Source organism: Girardinichthys multiradiatus, chromosome 19, assembly GCF_021462225.1.
Source record: "Girardinichthys multiradiatus isolate DD_20200921_A chromosome 19, DD_fGirMul_XY1, whole genome shotgun sequence".
In the NCBI taxonomy this organism is placed as follows: Eukaryota; Metazoa; Chordata; class Actinopteri; order Cyprinodontiformes; family Goodeidae; genus Girardinichthys; species Girardinichthys multiradiatus.
This window is the reverse complement of record NC_061811.1, coordinates 13,013,008-13,033,426: the sequence shown is the minus strand read 5'-3', so window position 1 is coordinate 13,033,426 and position 20,419 is coordinate 13,013,008. Positions and strand designations below refer to the sequence as shown.

General features: G+C 39.9%; 1 protein-coding gene across 11 annotated transcripts in view; it reads right to left on the bottom strand.

The window, feature by feature from the left end:
- Positions 1-20,419, bottom strand: part of ttll5 (tubulin tyrosine ligase-like family, member 5) — a 74,442-nt gene that overhangs the window by 28,592 nt on the left and 25,431 nt on the right. For 10 of the 11 annotated variants that reach the window (XM_047345944.1, XM_047345943.1, XM_047345948.1 and 7 more), the window contains exons 14-26: positions 20,140-20,201; positions 16,502-16,587; positions 12,149-12,253; positions 11,928-12,019; positions 11,297-11,359; positions 10,607-10,755; positions 10,104-10,359; positions 6,439-6,556; positions 5,762-5,908; positions 5,544-5,635; positions 4,098-4,219; positions 3,253-3,828; positions 2,982-3,169 (exon numbers count right to left, since the gene is read on the bottom strand). In XM_047345944.1, coding sequence (XP_047201900.1) covers positions 2,982-3,169; positions 3,253-3,828; positions 4,098-4,219; positions 5,544-5,635; positions 5,762-5,908; positions 6,439-6,556; positions 10,104-10,359; positions 10,607-10,755; positions 11,297-11,359; positions 11,928-12,019; positions 12,149-12,253; positions 16,502-16,587; positions 20,140-20,201 — 2,056 coding nt within the window. The remainder of the gene's footprint in view (positions 1-2,981; positions 3,170-3,252; positions 3,829-4,097; positions 4,220-5,543; positions 5,636-5,761; positions 5,909-6,438; positions 6,557-10,103; positions 10,360-10,606; positions 10,756-11,296; positions 11,360-11,927; positions 12,020-12,148; positions 12,254-16,501; positions 16,588-20,139; positions 20,202-20,419) is intronic. The other variant, XM_047345952.1, reaches the window with a different exon arrangement.

Here is a 20,419-nt window from a genome sequence, read left to right as displayed (position 1 = left end):
TCTCAGTGCTATTCTCAGTGAAATGTTATGGGAGGGTTAATCATACCGTTGAGGTATTTTATTTACTTTATTTCCTCCTGTGTGCTAAATATCCAATGGGAAAACTGTCGAGATGCCAGGTCTTGCACGACATAAAAGAAAAATATGTCAGCATGTTGTTACACACCCACAGCTGTAGTTTACTTATTAAGTTAGGTAAGTCATATTCCGACAAAGTACTAAATATAAATGGAGGAAATATAATACATCTGGTTGTGGATACTGCCTAATAGACAAAATGTATGTATTTACAAAAACAATAAATGTTCTGACAAGGACAATTCATCTCTATCATGCACCACCCTATCATGCCATGTTCACAAGGCTGTCTATTTATTTAAAACAAAGCAATCCTACAACAGTGAACATAAATAGACACACACGGTGAAAGGATCCACAATCATATCGTCGCATCACTGCACAGCAGCATGATGGAGATGGCGGTCATGCCGGGTTTTACTCAGTGTTAGTCTCTTTCTGTTTATATCGCCCTGTTTGAGAGTGAGTAATTACTTAAACCCTGAGGTCAACTGTGCAACCGAGTGTCGTTCATGTTTACAAAGTTCTCCATTTAGCCCAGAAAGTGATTTAATGACTTAAAATCAGAGCCTTAAAAAAACCTAAATGTTCTCTGAGCCTTTGAGTGCCAAGCGCTGGACTGTTTGACTAAGCTTCTGCCATGGTCTGAATTAACTACTCTTGGGAAACACAGCAAACAAGTTTCAGATAGACTGACAAATGTACAGAAAGGAAGCCATAAAAACTGCACTCTGTGTGGTCTGGTGCAATCACAAAAAACTTTTCACTGAAAAAAAAAATCAAGTAAGGCAAAAGAGGGAGGAAAGGTTTAGGGTCTCCCAAAGCCAAGGGCCAAACCATTGGGGAATATGGGAGAAGGTGGTGATGGAGCCAGCCAAGCTGCCACTCCCCTGCTCAGTGCCAATTTGCCACATTCCTCTATTTATAAGCATCAATTACCACAAAAAAGTGGCTGCCTGTTAAGTATCAACAGAAATCACTCCCCCATGGTGCATCTGATAATGAGACCTCACACAGAGCCATGGCTCGATGCGGCTCACCGCTGTTTAGGCCAGCCAACCTTAAATTTCAGTTCCAGACCCACCCCCACAGCAGCCCCAGCCCACAGACTGTAGGCGAGTTGAGGGCTGAAGTAGGAAGGTGTGCTGAAAGAGGCAGCAGACCTCCGTGGCTCCAACAGGTCTGCTGAAAGCATGAGCAGCTACATGCCGCCCATCAGCATGATGTCTGAGCCAGATTTACGCATCAACAAAGGAAAATATCAAAGACCTCACAGAAAGACTGCCGATTCTTCTTCTCTACATCAAATATTACACAGATTTTTATTTCTTGAATAAAACACTACATGGGTCAGCTAAGAGCTGCTTATTATCTCTATAAATAGTTTCTTATGCTCTCCAATTTGGCAATATTGGCTGAATTCACCATTTGAGCTTTTAACTTTAAGTTCTCTCTCTCTGTTTTTTCTCTTCCTAGAAGCTACACCTGGCCTGACTCTGTGTCTACCTGTGACACCTTCCTGGAGGGGGGGCATCGGCCAAGCCTCTGCTGCCAACAACTTAGTGCTCACCTTCTACCGATGATACATTTAGCCCTGTCTTTCACTGTTAAACTCTGTCTCTCCTAGACATAACTACTGATCGAGGTTCTACTATACCTAACTGTGCTCTTTTTCATACTCTAGACTTGAAAATTGGCTCAGAGTTCATCTGCCTAGCTGTCTTTCTCTCCTGGATCAGTGCTTCTGTGTTCTTTTTCTGTCTCTGCTCTGTTCTCTCAACAGAGTCGGTTGTGGCAGATGGCCGCTCACACTGAGCCTGGTTCTGCTCGAGGTTTCTTCCTGTTAAAAGGGAGTTTTTTTCCTCTCTGCTGTCGCTACATGCATGCTCAGTATGAGGGATTGCTGCAAAGTCAACGCCAGTGACTGTCCACTGTCTCTACATGCTCATCCGGGAGGAGGGAATGCTGCAAGTCACTGACTGGATGCAATCTGCTGGGTTTCCTTAGATAGAACTTTTAACCAATTTGAATAATAAACTCAATCTGACTGCACTGTTTGATAGGAATAATTGTAATTTATGTAGCTAACTTGGAATCTGTAGGATTCGATTGAATTCACTTTGTAAAGTGCCCTGAGACAACATGTGTTGTGAAATGGCGCTATATAAATAAAACTGAATTAAATTAAATTGAATTGAATTCACACCGGCTGATTGAGTGAATCTGCCTTTATACCCTAACCCTCATTCCTGACCCTAGTTTCTGATGTGCAGAGTATAATGTTTAAGCGGATAAGGAGGTACGCTGCGTTTGCATAAAACTCAAAAATATAAGTACTTGACAGATTTAAAATGTTTGTCCAATTAGTTTATGTTTGTAGTCAATTGCATATACATATGTATAACATGTTCAATTTAATATTAGTTATGAAACAGTGCAGTCAGGTTAGGTTTATTATACCAATTGAAGAAAAGATATTTATCTAAAAACAAAACAGTGGATGGCATCGAGTGCCTGACTTTGCATCAATACCTCCTCCTGAATGATCATGTGGTGGCCGTGGACAGTTGACTACATCAAGTCATTAACTTTGCAGAAATCCCTCATACTAGGCATGAATGTGGCCACATTGGAAAAGAAAACTCCCCATCAACAAGACGAAGGCTCCAGCAGAACCTTGCTCAAGCCACAAAAACCTCTGTAATGTCTAGTTTGAAGTGTTCCAATATATGGAATATGCAGTAGCAGGAATATATGTTATGTTCTTGAACAAGTGTCCCCGTTCTCAGTGGGATATTTCAGAACTAAATTAAGAGCCAAGAGACAGGAGGAGGTTTAGGACAAGGAATAAACTTCAGAAATATCTTATGCCCTAATGTAATAACGCAAAAAAAAAAACCCACATGTTGAGTCAGCAAGTTGATGTGACTGGAGCTGGCATAGTGACGAGCAACCTGCTTGTCGGCCAGTTTCTGCAGGGCTGAGACGAACGCTTGTTGGTTTGACTGGGCCTGGGCAGACAAAGATTGTAACTCCCTGAAAGTTCCCACTGAGTTAGACTTGAGCTTACTGGAACTGCTCCTCTGGATCTCTAAAAGAAACAAAAATAGAAAAAAGGGTGAGGACATCGCATTAATTTTGATGTGAAAACCACATGTACAGCCCTTAGATTACCCTGGCCTGCTGAGGTAGGTCTAGGAAGCTTCTGGCTATAGATGTGCATGGCACTTGGTATTGCAAATGTAGTTTTGCAGTTGGATGTGGATGTAGTTAAAGACTGAATCCTTCTCAGAGCCTGGCTTGGTGGCCCAGCAGAAGCTGTGTTGGAAGAGGTGGATGTGGTTGTCCAAATCACATTTGGAGGCTGAGTGATGACGGGGGCAGAGGTGTATGCAGGAGGGTCGGAAAGAGTTTCCGAATGGCAAAAGTGAGACTTCGCCAAGGACTGTGCGTAAGACGGAGGCTGTGGAGGGGGTGGCGGTGGGGGGCAGTGAAGAGGAATGGATGTTGGAGCAGGAGAGCAGTGCTGCAGATGAATGTATGGAGAGTCTAAAGTTAGAGGAAAACTGGAGCAATGCTGAGACGACTGGACATCTGGTTGAGCTTTAAAGGCTGTAACCTCTGCCTGTTGGTCTGAAAACAGCACAGACGTCCGAGTGCTGGTGGGCTTGGTGTTTGGGTCACTGCAGACTTTCCCTGCAGAGATGGAGGACTCTGAAGCCCTGGAGTCATCCTTGGTCACAGGCAAAGCTGTTTAAAAGGGGAAAAGAAGGCCGAGCAGTGTTATCATGAGTTACTCATCCGTTATTCTAGCGCACACTTGTGCTCCCACAGTGAGTCCTAATCACTGGAAGGCTAACCTGTTCCTCACATCACGTGGCTCACATTTTTTCCACTTCTTGTGGAAAAAGTGGTTTTAAAATATACACAGTTCTTCTTTAATGTCCCAGGAAAATGTAAAAAAAAAAATTTTTAAATACTGCAAACCAGAAATATTAAAAAAACAATATGGAGCTTACTTTTAGGGTTTGCCTTGCTGCCTGAATCCTGAAGATCTGTCTTGACTTTAGATCCTAAGAAGACTTTGGCTGATTTATTTTTCTGTGTATAAAATGTCAGCAATTGCTCCAGATCGTTTTCACTGTGAACACAAAAAGACATTAAAATAAATGTATAGATAAGATTGAGATCACTTACCTCACATTATAATATGTAGTGCCTGGCAAAAGTATTCCTACCCCTTTTAACGTTTCCATATTATAAACACTAAGTTCTTTGTATTATGTTGGGATTTTATGATAGACAAACAAAAAGTGGCACATAACTTTGAAGTAGAAGAATAGAAATACATTGTTTCCAACACTTTTCACAAATGAGTGTTAGTACACACAAAAATATAAGTTGATTTAAAGCATTCCAAAGTAGGTCTGATGTATGTTTAGAGTTATTTTCCTGCTAGTTTGTGGTACACTTTTGTTCTTATAGGTTCCTTTCAACAATATCTTTCTCTTGCCAATCTTCCATAAAGGCAAAATTTGTGGAGTGTACGACTAATAATTTTCCTGTCAACAGATTCTTCCACCTGAGCTGTGGATCTCTGCAGTCCCTCCAAAGTTACCAAGACCTTTTCTGCTACAAAAACTAATCGGCCTTGCCAGCAAAAGTTTGGTAACTTTGAGGTTGTGCCATAGATTTGAACACCTTAAGGTGTTCAAATTTTGGGAATGGTTGTCTAGCTTAAACCCTGCTGTATAACTTTAATCCTGACCAGTCTGCTGTGTTTCTTGGTCTTAGTGATGCTGTTTGTCCACTAATGTTCAAACCTCTGAAGCTTTCACAGAGCTGCTGTAATTACACTGAGATAAAATTACTCACAAATGGACTCTTTTTACTAGCTACTTCTCAAGACGACTGGTTGCACAGGATTTTAAGTTGGGGTATCAGAATTAAGGTCAGATTGTAAAAGCACACAACAGTTTTCAGATTTTGTTTGTACAAAATGTTGAAAACCATGTATTATTTTTTCTCCCACTTCATGTTCATGTTAAGCTGATCTATCACATAAAATATAATACATTAAAGTTTGTGATTGTAATGTGGGAAAATCTGGAAATGTTCAAGGAGTATGAATACTTTTGCAAGGTACTGTATAAGTAAATGGTAAATGGACTGAACTTATATAGCGCTTTTCCAGTCATACAGACCGCTCAAAGCACTTTACACTAGAGCCACATTCAACCAATCGCACTCACTAACGCTCACACATTCATACACCGATACGCAGATCGGTAGGCAACTTGAGGTTAAGTGCCTTGCCCAGGGGCACATCGACATATGGCAGGAGGAAGCTGGAATCAAACCCACAACCTTCTGAGTGGAAGATGACTACTCTTCCTACTGAGCCACAGTTGCCTCTGTGTAAAAGTAATGGAGGAGGCTTTTAGAGGGTTTTAAAATGAACAAACCTTGCAACCGCAATGTACTCTTGAAATACAGTCTGGTAAACACAACGCTCCTCTTCGCTTCTTTCCTGCTTTGTCATCATATACTCAGTTTCCTGGAAAAAAGAAAGGAAAGCAGAAGACAGTTGGACACAGTTATTTGAGTATATATGCGTATTAAATGACTTTCAGTGCCTCGTCAGGACAAAATGCTGCGTAAATGTAATTATTGACGAGAGTACCTTATTGTAGCAGTGGATAAACTCTCCTAACTGGTGTGACAGGATGCGTCTGCGATCTCGGAGTGGTAACTGGTGATTGGGCAACACAACCTTTATATCTTGCTGAAGGTTACTGGCTGCTCTTCTCAGGAATCGAATCACAAGCTCCTGTGCAGACAAATGAAACACATGTAAATTCACTTAACACTGCTATCCTGAAATATTGATTCATCACGGTCTACATTTTAGATATCCTGTTAGCTTTAATTCTTCACAAAATGCTCACTGTAATTTAACTGATTTGGTCTGAGGTCACTGATGATGATGTTTACCGAAGACTTTCCAGTCAGACTGCCTCGTGCACTCCACGTTTTCCTTCGCTGTGGCCACAAATGTCTAATACACATTTCAGCTCAAATGGCTAAATAATTACAATGGAAATTCATAGGAAACAAAGACTTTTTACATTGAAAGCAGTGAAAACATAAATATACCCAATTGACTTTTACAAGTACAATAATCATATACTACCAAAGGGGAACAAATAAATAGATAAATACAAATTCAAAAATACATAGTTGAAATATTCAAACCTTTGCCATCCTGGACTCCCAGGATGGTAGAGAAAAAAGCAGAAAGACAGCACAACAGGGTCAGGACATGACACACAAATTGACTTACTATCGATGAAATATTACCATTTGATCGTTGTCATTGTCTTGCCAGGCTGGGATGGTGCTGGCTCTGCTCTCGGCAAACAGCCTTTGTTGGACTCGCTGCAGGTAAGAGGAAAAAGCAATCCGAGCCTGCACTTTGCTGAAGAGAAGTGACAAACATAAAGAAGAGTGATGCAAACCATCAAAAATTGGGAAAATAGGGGAAATGCCAAGCATGGAAGAAGGTGTTTTGGCCAGACAAGACCAAAATTGAATTATTTAGCCTACATACAAAACACTGTGTGCAGCAAAAAACTAAGACTAAAAATGTGTTATTTTGAGAAAGAGAAACGTCAAAGAGTTAATATAATTACAGCAACATGTGGTTCTACTAGGCACCGACTTAGGCAGGCTCACTAATTACAAATGTAGACAAAATATTTCAGATTTTTAGCTGTAAAAAGTGGTTAAACCACGATAATTTCCTAGCTTTATGCACACTTCTGGCACATAGGTTTTTGTACAAACTCAGACTTGTTATTGTCCTTTTTTGAATTATAATTTCAAGCAAGCATTTAAAATCATCAGAAGACTGCAGTCTTGGATGTCAGGACTTGAGCAATGGAGGAACCCAGAATGCAGACTAGCAGGCAGCATGACGGTAAGTGAAAAAATTATTTAATTAACAAAAACTCACTCCAGATGAGACAGGATCAAAACAGGCAGATGGGGCAAGCAAGACAGGCATGACATGATCAAGAAAAACAAGACGTGAGCATGATTTGAAAATGTTTCCACAAGAAATAAACAGAACAGGTGTGTACAGTGCCTTGCGAAAGTATTCGGCCCCCTTGAACTTTTCAACCTCTTGCCACATTTCAGGCTTCAAACATAAAGGTATAAAATTCAAATTTTTTGTGAAGAATCAACAACAAGTGAGACACAATCGTGAAGTGGAATGAAATTTATTGGATGTGTCAAACGTTTTTAACAAATAAAAAACTGAAAAGTGGGGCGTGCAATATTATTCGACCCCTTTGCGTTAATACTTTGTAGCTCCCCCCTTTGCTGCAATTACAGCTGCAAGTCGCTTGGGGTTTGTCTCTATCAGTTTTGCACATCGAGAGACTGATATTCTTGCCCATTCTTCCTTGAAAAACAGCTGGAGCTCAGTGAGGTTGGATGGAGAGCGTTCGTGAACAGCAGTCTTCAGCTCTTTCCACAGATTCTTGATTGGATTCAGGTCTGGACTTTGACTTGGCCATTCCAACACCTGGATACGTTTATTTGTGAACCATTCCATTGTAGATTTGGCTTTATGTTTTGGATCATTGTCTTGTTGGAAGATAAATCTCCGTCCCAGACTCAGGTCTCTTGCAGACTCCAACAGGTTTTCTTCCAGAATGGTCCTGTATTTGGCCCCATCCATCTTCCCATCAATTTTGACCATCTTCCCTGTCCCTGCTGAAGAAAAGCAGGCCCAAACCATGATGCTGCCACCACCATGTTTGACAGTGGGGATGGTGTGTTCAGGGTGATGAGCTGTGTTGCTTTTACGTCAAACATATCGTTTTGCATTGTGGCCAAACAGTTGGATTTTGGTTTCATCTGACCAGAGCACCTTCTTCCACATGTTTGGTGTGTCACCCAGGTGGCTTGAGGCAAACTTTAAACGAGACTTTTTATGGATATCTTTGAGAAATGGCTTTCTTCTTCCCACTCTTCCATAAAGGCCAGATTTGTGCAGTGTACGACTGATTGTTGTCCTATGGACAGACTCTCCCACCTCAGCTGTAGATCTCTGCAGTTCATCCAGAGTGATCATGGGCCTCTTGGCTGCATCTCTGATCAGTCTTCTCCTTGTTCAAGATGAAAGTTTAGAGGGACGGCCGGGTCTTGGTAGATTTGCAGTGGTCTGATACTCCTTCCATTTCAATATGATTGCTTGCAGAACCCTGAGACTATCACAGAGGAGGTGCATTTATACAGAGACTTGATTACACACAGGTGGATTCTATTTATCATCATCAGTCATTTGGGACAACATTGGATCATTCAGAGATCCTCACTGAACTTCTGGAGTGAGTTTGCTGCACTGAAAGTAAAGGGGCCGAATAATATTGCAAACCCCACTTTTCAGTTTTTTAATTGTTAAAAAATTTGCCACATCCAATAAATTTCATTCCACTTCACGATTGTGTCCCACTTGTTGTTGATTCTTCACAAAAAATTAGAATTTTATATCTTTATGTTTAAAGCCTGAAATGTGGCAAGAGAGATTAACTAGGTGCAGGTGAACCGAATAAACTTAATTGACAGGAGAGAACAAACGTGACTGGAGCAAAACAGGAATTCAAGAATACAAACTAATAGAAACATAACTAGAAAAACATGAAACGAAAGCATAACCAGATCCAAAAACTTAACTTGACAACACATGAACTAGAAGACAAAAACTAAAGCATGACTAGGAAAATAATAAACAGAAACATGATTGAAAACCTTAACTGTGAAACAGACCAACAAAACCCAAAAACACCCACAAATCATAACATTGGAAGCAAATATACAGGGAACTACAGTCCATTGTATTTGCATATGATTCTCATGTAGAACTCATTAGCAGTCAATAGACTTGAAAACTTTATATATGAACTTCTAAAAACCTAAAAGATTAAACACATAGACCATACAGCACAACATGACTGAAAAACCATGTCATAATATGTAATTGCAAAAGCATAAAAATTTAAAAAGTACACATTTTCTTTAAATAAACATCCATCCATTCATTCACTTTCTATACACACTTGATCTCTGCAGGGTTGCATGGGGGCTGGTGGATATTTCAGGGTCAAAGGGCGAGAGGCGGTGTACAGCCTGAACAGTTTGGCGCTCCACCACAGAGACAAGAAGGACAAACAAACGTGCATGCACGCAACCCAGACCTAGGGGCAATTTATAGAAGCCAATTATCCATACATACCTGTTTTTGTACAAGCCGAGATACCGGAGAAAACACAGGAACACACAGGGAGAACATGCAAATGCAGAAAGGCCCCCGACCAGAATTTGTATTTAGGAACTGCATTACTGGAGGGCAACAGTGCTAGCAACTGTGCTACCATGCAGCCCAAATAAACAAATTAGTTTTTGCATGCTTAGTGGCAGTATCATGCTGCGGGGATACAAAAATCTAGCCAAAAATATGGAGCATAACTCAAAAATGATGTCTGAAGATTCTCTATACAATCTAACTGAGCCTGAGCTATTTTGCAAAGATGGGGAATAATATCAGTTTCTAGATGCACAGAGTTGGTCGAGACATTCTGCCAAACAAGACTTGTAGCTGTACTTGCAGCTAAAGACGATTCTATAAATGATTCACTCATGGGGGACGAATACTAACCCATTCAACACTTTTCATGTTTTTAAGAAAAGCGTAAAATTTTTGAAAACCAAGCATTATTTTGCTTTCTATCAGGTAAAATCCCAATGTCAAAAACGTTCAAGGCATATGAATACTTGCAGTTCCCTGTACCGTTTAAGAATCACCTTATTGTTTTCCCACCTCTTATCAGAGCGAGTTTATAAACCATCTTATTAAGAAGCAAAGATTGCAAATGTGAGAGAAATAAAAATACTGTAGAGGAGAGGGATATGGGAACAACATTCAATATGTACATTAGCCCAGAATAGAAACTGACCTGAGGTCCCACCCCTGCTGAAGGATGTTGAGTAGGTTGACTGTGGGCCTGGCATTGTGCATGGCTCTGTCTGAGTTGGACCCAGTTTTGTTGTGGCGGTGCTCCATTGGCGTGGCCACTTGTTTACTTTGCTCTGTTACCAAAGTCTTGTGCAAGACTGTCTGAAGAGGTTGTTTCATCTGCTCGTTTTCCTCCTGAGCACACTCCTCATCCTCCTGACTTCTGTTTTCAGTCAGGAAGGCCTTGGATTCCTTCCCTGAGGTGTGTGGCAGTACGGGAAAAGACAAATGTCAGTTACATCACAGGAAATTGGGATAAAACACGCATATGCTCAGAAAAGGCTTTTTATTGTTGCTGCAAAGAAATGAACTCATTCAGAGTCATTTTTGGCCAACCTTACTGTGACACAGGGGAGTTATTTATTGGAACCAAAAGTGCTGTAACATGTTATGTTGTTCTACTTAGCTTCACACTAAGTAACAGGCAAAATGCATCAAACATACCCAGTTTTTTTTTTCTTGCAGCAGAGTGGGGATTCGGGTGGCGCTGTCTTCTATTTTGTGCTTCCAGAGACAGAAGCTTCCTCTCATACTGAACAACGTGATGGACATGGACTGTGTCCATCAGCAGCTGCGCGTTCCCATTCACAGTCCTGACAACAGAGCAGCATGTGCCAAGTGAAGCAGCCGTTATCTGGATGCATATCAACCAATAATTAAAAAGCGAGAGATGCTTTTTTTTTTAATCCAAGCCACTTGTACAAAAACACTATCAAGTTGTTTAGCTGTTCCAGAAGCATGATGGTAGAAAGCAAAGAATATAAATGCCAAACAGAAACAATATCTAAAGGGTTGAAGTAACAAACAGCTCTGTAATCTGTTAACCTAACAATTTTAGAAAATCCAAGGCTTACAAAAGAGGGACAAAACTTTAAAATCCAAAAGCCCAAATAAAACTAAAGAATCTAATCTAATCTGAATATTCATCTAATTCATCTTTCTGTCCTGTTGTCAAATTAACACCTCAATGCTAAGAAGACACTGGGAACGTGTTGGAAAAACTGCTTCGTCTTTTTAATGATTCCGCTAACCTGTGCAATCGAAGTATCAAACATACACACCAGAGAATCCAAGCATTTCCATAAACCGATGGAAAGATGTAATCCCCACTCCCAACCACAATGGAAAGCTTACCTTCCATGGAAAAGTCTGTTTGCCAACATGGAGTTCAGTGATGTCTTGGACTCCAGATATCCACTGAAAGAAAAACACGATAAAAGAAATGGTACAAAAACCATAAAGGCACGGGTCTCAATGAACCTCAAGCCTCCAAAGTTCAACCTGTTTTTACAAATGTCATAAAATTCCATTTATTAATATATCCATGGATAAAATCCAGCAGGACAACTTAAAAGACTTCCTTGTCCAAAAGAGGTATTTTGACCTAAAATAATTGTAATCCTGAAACAAATGAGCCTATTCCTTTATCTTTAATGCCTTTGGTTAAGGGAATCCAAACACAGTTTCTGCATGTTTTTCATGTCCAAATTACATATTTTCCAGACTAAAATTGTCAATTTACTCAGGCTAAAGATGGGCCGACAACACTGAACCGGATGGACGGACAAATATTTTTCTAAACTCCATTTCCTTTTTCCGTACTTGAAATTCTGCACTTTTCCAGACTGCGTAGGATACCTGAATGATTAGACTTTAATGTGCTGATTGCAATAAATTATGTTGCATTTCCATGTTATCAGAAGACAGCAAAAACTGGCTTTAGGCCTTTTAAGGTAACTGCCTATTCTTTGCTAGCTCTGATTACCCATAAAGCTCCCATGTATCCTGGGTGGGGAAGATCCTTATGAAACCCCCTCTTCTCTCATACTCCTCCTTTATCCTTCTCAGAACTTTGATCTACATTCAAAGGAAAAACAAAACATGATGTATTAAAAAGAATACCGTATTGTATTAAGGCAATACCCAAATGTCAGTGTGGCCTCCCGTCTTTTAATTTTACTCACAGCATGTTACACCCTTCCTTACCTCCTCAGCAGTCAGGTTCAGAGTGGTGTCTTCTTGGCTGTTTTTAGCTCTTTGCTTGTCGTTAAATCCATTTGTTTCTGAACTAACGCTTGATATGGGCCTCTGCTGCAAAAAGGATAAGAACGCGAACATTATTAATGTGCAATGTTGAAAATGATCTATACTGAGTCCTAATGGATGTAAAGGTTCAGACGTTAAGCTTAATTACTTACTATTAAAACATGAGTCAATTACACCTACATATTTCATTTCCATTTATGAATAAAAAATGTGCAAACTATGCCACCAGCAACTAAAATGTATTTTTTCTCTGCTCTCTGTTACAAAAATAGCATATTTTTGCAATCCATTGGCATTCCTGTCGGCCTCTCTGACTGACAACTCTGGCATGCTGTTTGGGACAGCGGCCAGTTAGCTGGGCACAACCCCGCAGGATCACATGCGAAATTTGTCATTTAAATAGCAGAGGGATTATGTTTAATTTGCCCGATGCGGCTGGAGGGTTATAAAGGCAGCCAAACAGTGACAAGGTCTAATCCCACTGCAAACATTTCAACTGTTACAGAGTGAAATGGAAGAACAGGTTCTATGTAGGCCCTATGTTCTTACAAAGCTTCTGTGACAGCCATGGTGTGGTGTTGGGCCTTGCATGTAGTGCTTGCCGTGCAAACGTATTTACTCCCCTTGAATGTTTATACATTTTGTCACATGACAATCAAAATATTTAATGTATTTTAATGGGATTTTTTTGTGATGGAACAACACAAAGTTGTGCTTAATTTTAAAGTGGATGGAAAAGGAAACAAGCTTTCAAAATATTTTACAAGTACGTCTAAAAATCTGAAGTTTGGCATGCATTTGTATCAAGGCCGTAACTACTTTACAGAAACCATTTTCACTGACATTACAGTTGCACATGTGTTGGGTATGTTGCTAACAGGTTTGTTACAGATTGACAATTTTAGCCCTTTTTTAGCCCATTTTTCTTTGCTAAATAACTCAAGCTCAGACAGATTGGATGGAGAACGTCTATGAACACCAAATTTTAAATCATGCCACCGCCTTTCAGTTGGGTTTTGGGCCTGGACTTTGACTGGGCCATTGTAAAACATAAATAAGCTTTGATCTAAACCTTTAGGTTGATTATTTAGAGTCAATGTCCTGCTACAAGGTGAAAGTCCAGGTCTTTATAGCTTCTAATACAGGGGTGCCCAACTCCAGTCCTTGAGAGCTTTTATCCTACAACTTTAGATGTATCCCTTCTTCTCCACACCTGAATCAAATGACTAACTCATTACCAGGCCTCTGCAGAGCTGAGTGTTATGCTTAAGAAGAATTTTCAACATTTGATTCAGATGTCTTTCAGCAGGAATGTGGCTAAAAGCTCTTCAGTACTGATTTTTAGTACCCCTTTTCTAATAGATTTGCATTCCGGTTTGCATTCAGGGTTGCTCTGTGTTGCTCCATCCACATTCCCCGTTGCTGCTGAAAGAAAAGCATCCCACAGCATGATGCTGCCACCACCAACTGCAAACAAGACTCTTCCAAGTCCAGATTTTCCAGAGTGCAGCTCTGCAGCTCCTCCAAAGTTACCAAGAACATTGGATGATGGGTTCTAAAGCTGCTTGGTATGTCTCTTGGTCTTCATGATGCTATTTATTCACTAATATTCTCTAAAGACCGTCGTAATTACACACATATAGTACAGACCAAAATTTTAGACACACCTTCTCATTCAAAGAGTTGTCTTTATTTTCTTGATTATGAATATTGTAGCTTCACACTGAAGGCATCAAAACTATGAATTAACACATGTGGAATTATATACTGAACAAAAAAGTGTGAAACAACTGAAAATATGTCTTATATTCTAGGTTCTTCAAAGTAGCCACCTTTTGCTTTGATTACTGCTCCGCACACTCTTGGCATTCTGTTGATGAGCTTCAAGAGGTAGTCACCTGAAATGGTTTTCACTTCACAGGTGTGCCCTGTCAGGTTTAATAAGTGGGATTTCAAGCCTTATAAATGGGGTTGGGACCATCAGTTGTGTTGTGCAGGAGGTGGGTACAGTACACAGCTGATAGTCCTACTGAATAGACTGTTAGAATTTGTATTATGGCAAGAAAAAAGCAGCTAAGTAAAGAAAAACGAGTGGCCATCATTACTTTAAGAAATTAAGGTCAGTCAGTCCGAACAATTGGGAAAACTTTGAAATTGTTCCCAAGTGCAGTTGCAAAAACCATCAAGCGCTACAAAGAAACTGGCTCACATGAGGACCGCCCCAGGAAAGGAAGCCCAAGAGTCACCTCTGCTGCGGACGATAAGTTCATCTGAGTCACCAGCCTCAGAAATCGCAGGTTAACAGCAGCTCAGATTAGAGAACAGGTCAATGCCACACAGAGTTCTAGCAGCAGACACATCTCTAGAACAACTGTTAAGAGGAGACTGTGTGAATCAGGCCTTCATGGTAAAATAGCTGCTAGGAAACCACTGCTGAGGACAGGCAACAAGCAGAAGAGACTTGTTTGGGCTAAAGAACACAAGGAATGGACATTAGACCAGTGGAAATCTGTGCTTTGGTCTGATGAGTCCAAGTTTGAGATCTTTGGTTCCAACCATCATGTCTTTGTGCGGCGCAGAAGAGGTGAACGGATGGACTCTACATGCCTGGTTCCCACCGTGAAGCATGGAGGAGGAGGTGTGATGGTGTGGGGGTGCTTTGCTGGTGACACTGTTGGAGATTTATTCAAAATTGAAGGCATACTGAACCAGCATGGCTACCACAGCATCTTGCAGCGGCATGCTATTCCATCCAGTTTGCGTTTAGTTGGACCATCATTTATTTTTCAACAGGACAATGACCCCAAACACACCTCCAGGCTGTGTAAGGGCTATTTGACCAAGAAGGAGAGTGATGGGGTGCTGCATCAGATGACCTGGCCACCATAGTCACCGGACCTGAACCCAATCAAGATGGTTTGGGGTGAGCTGGACCGCAGAGTGAAGGCAAAAGGGCCAACAAGTGCTAAGCATCTCTGGGAACTCCTTCAAGACTGTTGGAAAACCATTTCAGGTGACTACCTCTTGAAGCTCATCAACAGAATACCAAGAGTGTGCGGAGCAGTAATCAAAGCAAAAGGTGGCTACTTTGAAGAACCTAAAATATAAGACATATTTTCAGTTATTTCACACTTTTTTATTCAGTATATAATTCCACATGTGTTAATTCATAGTTTTGATGCCTTCAGTGTGAAGCTACAATATTCATAGTCATAAAAATAAAGAAAATACTTTGAATCAGAAGGTGTGTCCAAACCTTTGGTCTGTACTGTATATATATATATATATATATATAAAACGTCCCTTCGCTTGACAATTATGCGCAACTTTGTTTGTGTTGGTCTATCATATATAATCCCAAACAAAATATATCGCAGTTGTATTCAGATAAAATGTGGACAAGTTCAAGGTGATAAAACAATTTGCAAGGCACTGGACATCTGAGATTCTGCACAGTTCAGTCTTTTTTAGGCCAGTGGTGCATTGCAGCATCTGAGCCTCTTATTTATAAAAGCCACTTTGCTAATGTAATGAAAGTTCCATTGAAAAAGCAACATTAGTAATCAATAGAAGCCATTTGTCTGTCACATTGAAAAATTGTAAAGCCACACAATTAAATCAAGAAAAAGCAGCCAGCAGTTTTTTTTACCAGTGAAGTAACAGGCATCAGGGAATTACAAGGAGAAACAGCAAAAGAAGATTAATTAATATGTCTGAGTCAGAAGAAAACTTACCAGAGTGCCCTGCAAAGTAGTTATTAGTGCATAAAAACACTTCTGCATGAGGACATTTGTATTACCCTTTAGTCCTTACAAAAGGCACATACAGACAACGTGCAAACCACATCAACGCGCCACTAAGAAACATTGTCACCATGTGTCTAAACAAGCTCCTTGACAAGGCATGAGGCGGTGCAGAAATCTGTCTGCTTTAGTAATCTTCCTCCAGCAATGGTGCACCACAACTTAATGCAGTAGTCAAGTGAAGGAGCCAAATGAATTAGCTGTCGTGGCATCATTAGGCAACACGACACGGAGAGAACATTAGTCATTTGATTAGAAATGATAAAACAATAAGGCACCGACTTCTCAGCTCTTTCAAGCTGATGTCACTCAAACCCTTTAATTACATTAGCAGTTGTTTTGCATTACAGTACATTTTCCATCGGGGTGAGAGAGGAGCTCAGTGGCAGCTGCAGGAATGTAGTGTTTTATCCCCGTGTTGCTGCATAGGGATAAAATCCAGCGTGACTCGATGACGGATGAATGAGTGCAAAGCTTTGTTATCCTCTACCTGTACTCTTGGGGCTGCTGCCTGCTTGTCCACCATGAATCGATCTGAAAGAGACTGTCTCGACAGGGGGTCTTGACCCACAAGGCCTGCAAAGAGACAGAATCTGGTTTTACATCAGAATCAGTACCAGAATTTGAAAAACAACTGCACCAAGTCAATTTGAACATTTGAAAGTAAAACATAGTGAATCTAATTTAATAGTGCCATTAAAATATCTAAACTAGCAAAGTGTTGATGAATGATGAACAACTTTAAATCACATATCTCACATTTGCAGTAGTGAAGATGTTCCCAGACACTTTACCAAAGAGCTTGTATAAAAATGTGCTAGGATTAGCAGGAAAATGTAACTGGTTTGGTTATAAACGGTTTTTATCATATTTGTAAACATTACATCGATAATACCGAGTCATCAGTTTGGTCACATTGGTGTATCTTATTGGGATTTTTTTGTGAACCTTGAAGTAGTGTTAAGGTTTACGAGGAAAACGAAGGAGATCTTAAAAATATCTCACCATTACAAACCCAACCTGCTAAAAAAAGGCATACCAGCAGCATGTTATACCATGAGATGGTGTGTTCAGGGTGATGTGCAGTGCTAGTTTTCTTCCACACATTTTGCATCTAGATTTGTGGATTGCACAACTTATAGTTGTCCTGTCAACAGATTCTCACACTTGACCCGTGGATCTCTGCAGCTCCTAATGCGCTACTTTGTGTTACAGGAAATCCCAATAAAATACACTTTTGTAAATCTGAAAAGTAATAATGCTTTTGCAAGGCACTATGTCAGAACAAACAGCAGAGACAGGGTCAAGGAAGTAAAAAAAAAAGGCCCCCAAGCTTCTTCATAGAGGAAATAATGTAAATGTATTTAAAGAAAACATAGCTATTCATTTCTAGTTAAATACCTTTACATTTAAGTGCATCACATTTATCTCATCTCAGCAAAACGTTCCCACCCTGTCAAAAATATTTATTAGTTTAATTATATTGTTTACTGCTTCCCAAACCCTCCTGGAGTTGTAGTGGTCCCAGTGAACAGCTGAATGAATTTGTTTGTCATACCTTGCACTCTCATATGAACTGAATAAAGCCTTTTGACAGCTTTGAGCTTGAGGCTGTTTGTTCTGCCTCTTCAAGCCGTCAGGCACCAGGCCCCTGTCATGCTCTCGCCTAAACACTGCAATTATTGCAAACACTGGTGACACGGAGTTGACAGCTACACACAGCCAGAGAATGAATGCTAATGGTATGCTGTCATTATTTACAAGACTGGGATGCAGCCCAAGTGTTATCACCCAACAGCAACTTAGTTTGTTTGGTACATAATAGATGTGCTATGTTTTACATGCCACTGCTCATTTTCCCCAGACCCGCACGGAACGTCTCAGTCCAAAGATAACTGGCAATTTATGATTCTACTCTTTCATTTAATGACCCAGAGGGGAGAGTTTCAAGCCACAGCATGGTCCAGCATAACACACACACACACACACACGTACACACACATTTTTGGGCATGCACAAGTGTGCACATGCACACAACAGCCTTTTCTCTAATATCATTAGCCTGGGACCACAGATAAACATAAGAGCTCATAATATTTATAGATGGACACTAACTCACAAGTAGGCACGGAGGATAATATGAATAGCTATAAGCTAGGAATTACATGACAATAATATATTCTAAACAACAGCCTTTTGCCTTCAAATTTAAGTTTGTCCTTTGCTTAGCACATCTTAATTCTTCTTCAAATGAAAATATCAACTCAAGAAGAGAAGGAGCCCATGACCCTGAACAGGACAAAGAAAGTATGAAAAATAAATGAATGAAGAAAGGAGGCATCACATACCTTTTTCTGTGCTTTGGGCTCTGGCTTAATGGCTATAAAAAAACACTCAGGCATGTGTTGACAATTCAATCTGATTGTAATTTAATGTTAATTAATAAACATCGTGGTTTAAACTTTCAACACTGGAACGCCTATTTTAAAGCCATACAGCTTTTTTTTTCTCCAGCATTTTGCGCAAACTCAACTTGTGGAATGCTGGAAAACATTAAACAATAGGCGAATTGTCTCGAACAGCTTGGAACCTGCACACCACAAGAACAGCCAACCAGCAACTAAGTCAACAGGGTGTGAAAACAAACTGAGTATAATAATTCAAACTTTTTGATTTAGTCTTAAGGAAGGAAGTCTGAACTCTGCTTCAAGCAACAGTACCTATCAAAAGTATTCATACTGTTTGAACTTTTCACATTTTGTCACATTACAACCAAAAACTTATTTCAAACGTATTTTATTGGAATTTTAGGTGGCAAGGTAGTGCAGACATGCAGGGTGGAAGAAAAGGGAAACTTGACTTTATTTTATTTTATTTTACAAATAGGAGAAATTTAATTAGAGAAGGAGCCAAGTGCCCTATGGTAACTCTGGAGAAGCTGGAGAGATCAACAGCTCAAGTGGGTGAATCCGACCCTTATGAAAGATTGAAGGGAAGAAATTCCTCATTGAAAGAAAAAAGTGTAAAGTGTTCTTTTTGCACTTTCCCACAAACTATGTAAGTGACACAGCAAACATATGGAGGAAGGGACAAGCTAACATGTTCTACATGCTTGCACAGCCCCTGACAACATCACACCAGCTGTGAAACGTTGCGGCAGCATCATGCTGTGGGGATTTTTTTCTTCATTGAGGACTGCATAGCTGGTCAGAGTTGATGGGAATAAGGATGGAACTAAATACAAGACAATCTTTAACAAAAACCCGTTAGAGGCGGCAACAGACTTGAGACTGGCCAGCAGCAGAACTTCTCTAAAAAAATTAGAGCTACTTTGGGACAGTTTAGATAAAAGTGTATTCACGTGTTAAACTGGTCTAATCAGACCAGACTTTAATCCTAATTACAATCTGCAGAAAGACTTGAAAACCGCTGTTCACAGATCCTCTCCATCTAATCTGACCGAGCTGTAACTATTTTGCAAAGAATGGGGAGAACTTGAGGACGGCCATGTCTTGATAGGTTTTCAGTTGGGTCGCACAGCCTCCACAGTGCTCCATGAGATGTTCAAAGCCCAGGATATTATTTTAGAAGCTAACCCTCCTTAAACTTCTTCTACAGTCTCTTATTCTTATTGTGTTACTTTTATATTTGTACTTTTGTGTGAATCTATATATTTCTTTTTTGCTGCTGGTAAACTTCAATTTCACCACTGAGGAATAATAAAGGATATTTCTATAAAGGATATAATCTATGTGGCCTTCACAGAATAGCTGTATTTATACAGCAATTAAATTACACAGAGGTGGAGTCTACGCACCAATTAGGCAACTGCAGCAGGAACACGGTTGCACTGGATTTTATTTAGGGGCATCAGAGTAAAAGAGCTGTATATAAAAGTATATCACAATTCTTTTTATTTTTTTTGTAAGAAAACAATGTCATCTATACATCATTTTCTTTCCACTTCACAGTTACAAACTACTTGGTGTTGCTTTATTTAAAAAAAGGTTCAAGGGTGTGAATACTTTTGTAATACACAAATTAAAGATCCATCCAGATTAATTACTTGTGAAAAAACATGAAACAAAACAAAAGATGTATCCGTTCATTGTTTTAGCATACACTCACCCACAAGTGAAAACATGTCTGCAATCATGCTAGCCTTTATTTTTAGATCCAAGGGTGCATCACTGTGAAAAGAGAGAAGAGGCATGAACATTTTAATCACACACAAATGTACATTATCTGAACGAGCAAAGTATCATAAGAAATGATTTACAATTAACTAAATATTCGTGCTGCTTAAACATTTTTTTGGTCAAAACCATTATAGAATTATGAATCGCCATGTTCTTAGAAGGTTAGATAATTAAAATCTCTTAAATGAGAGATTTTCCTCAAATAACAA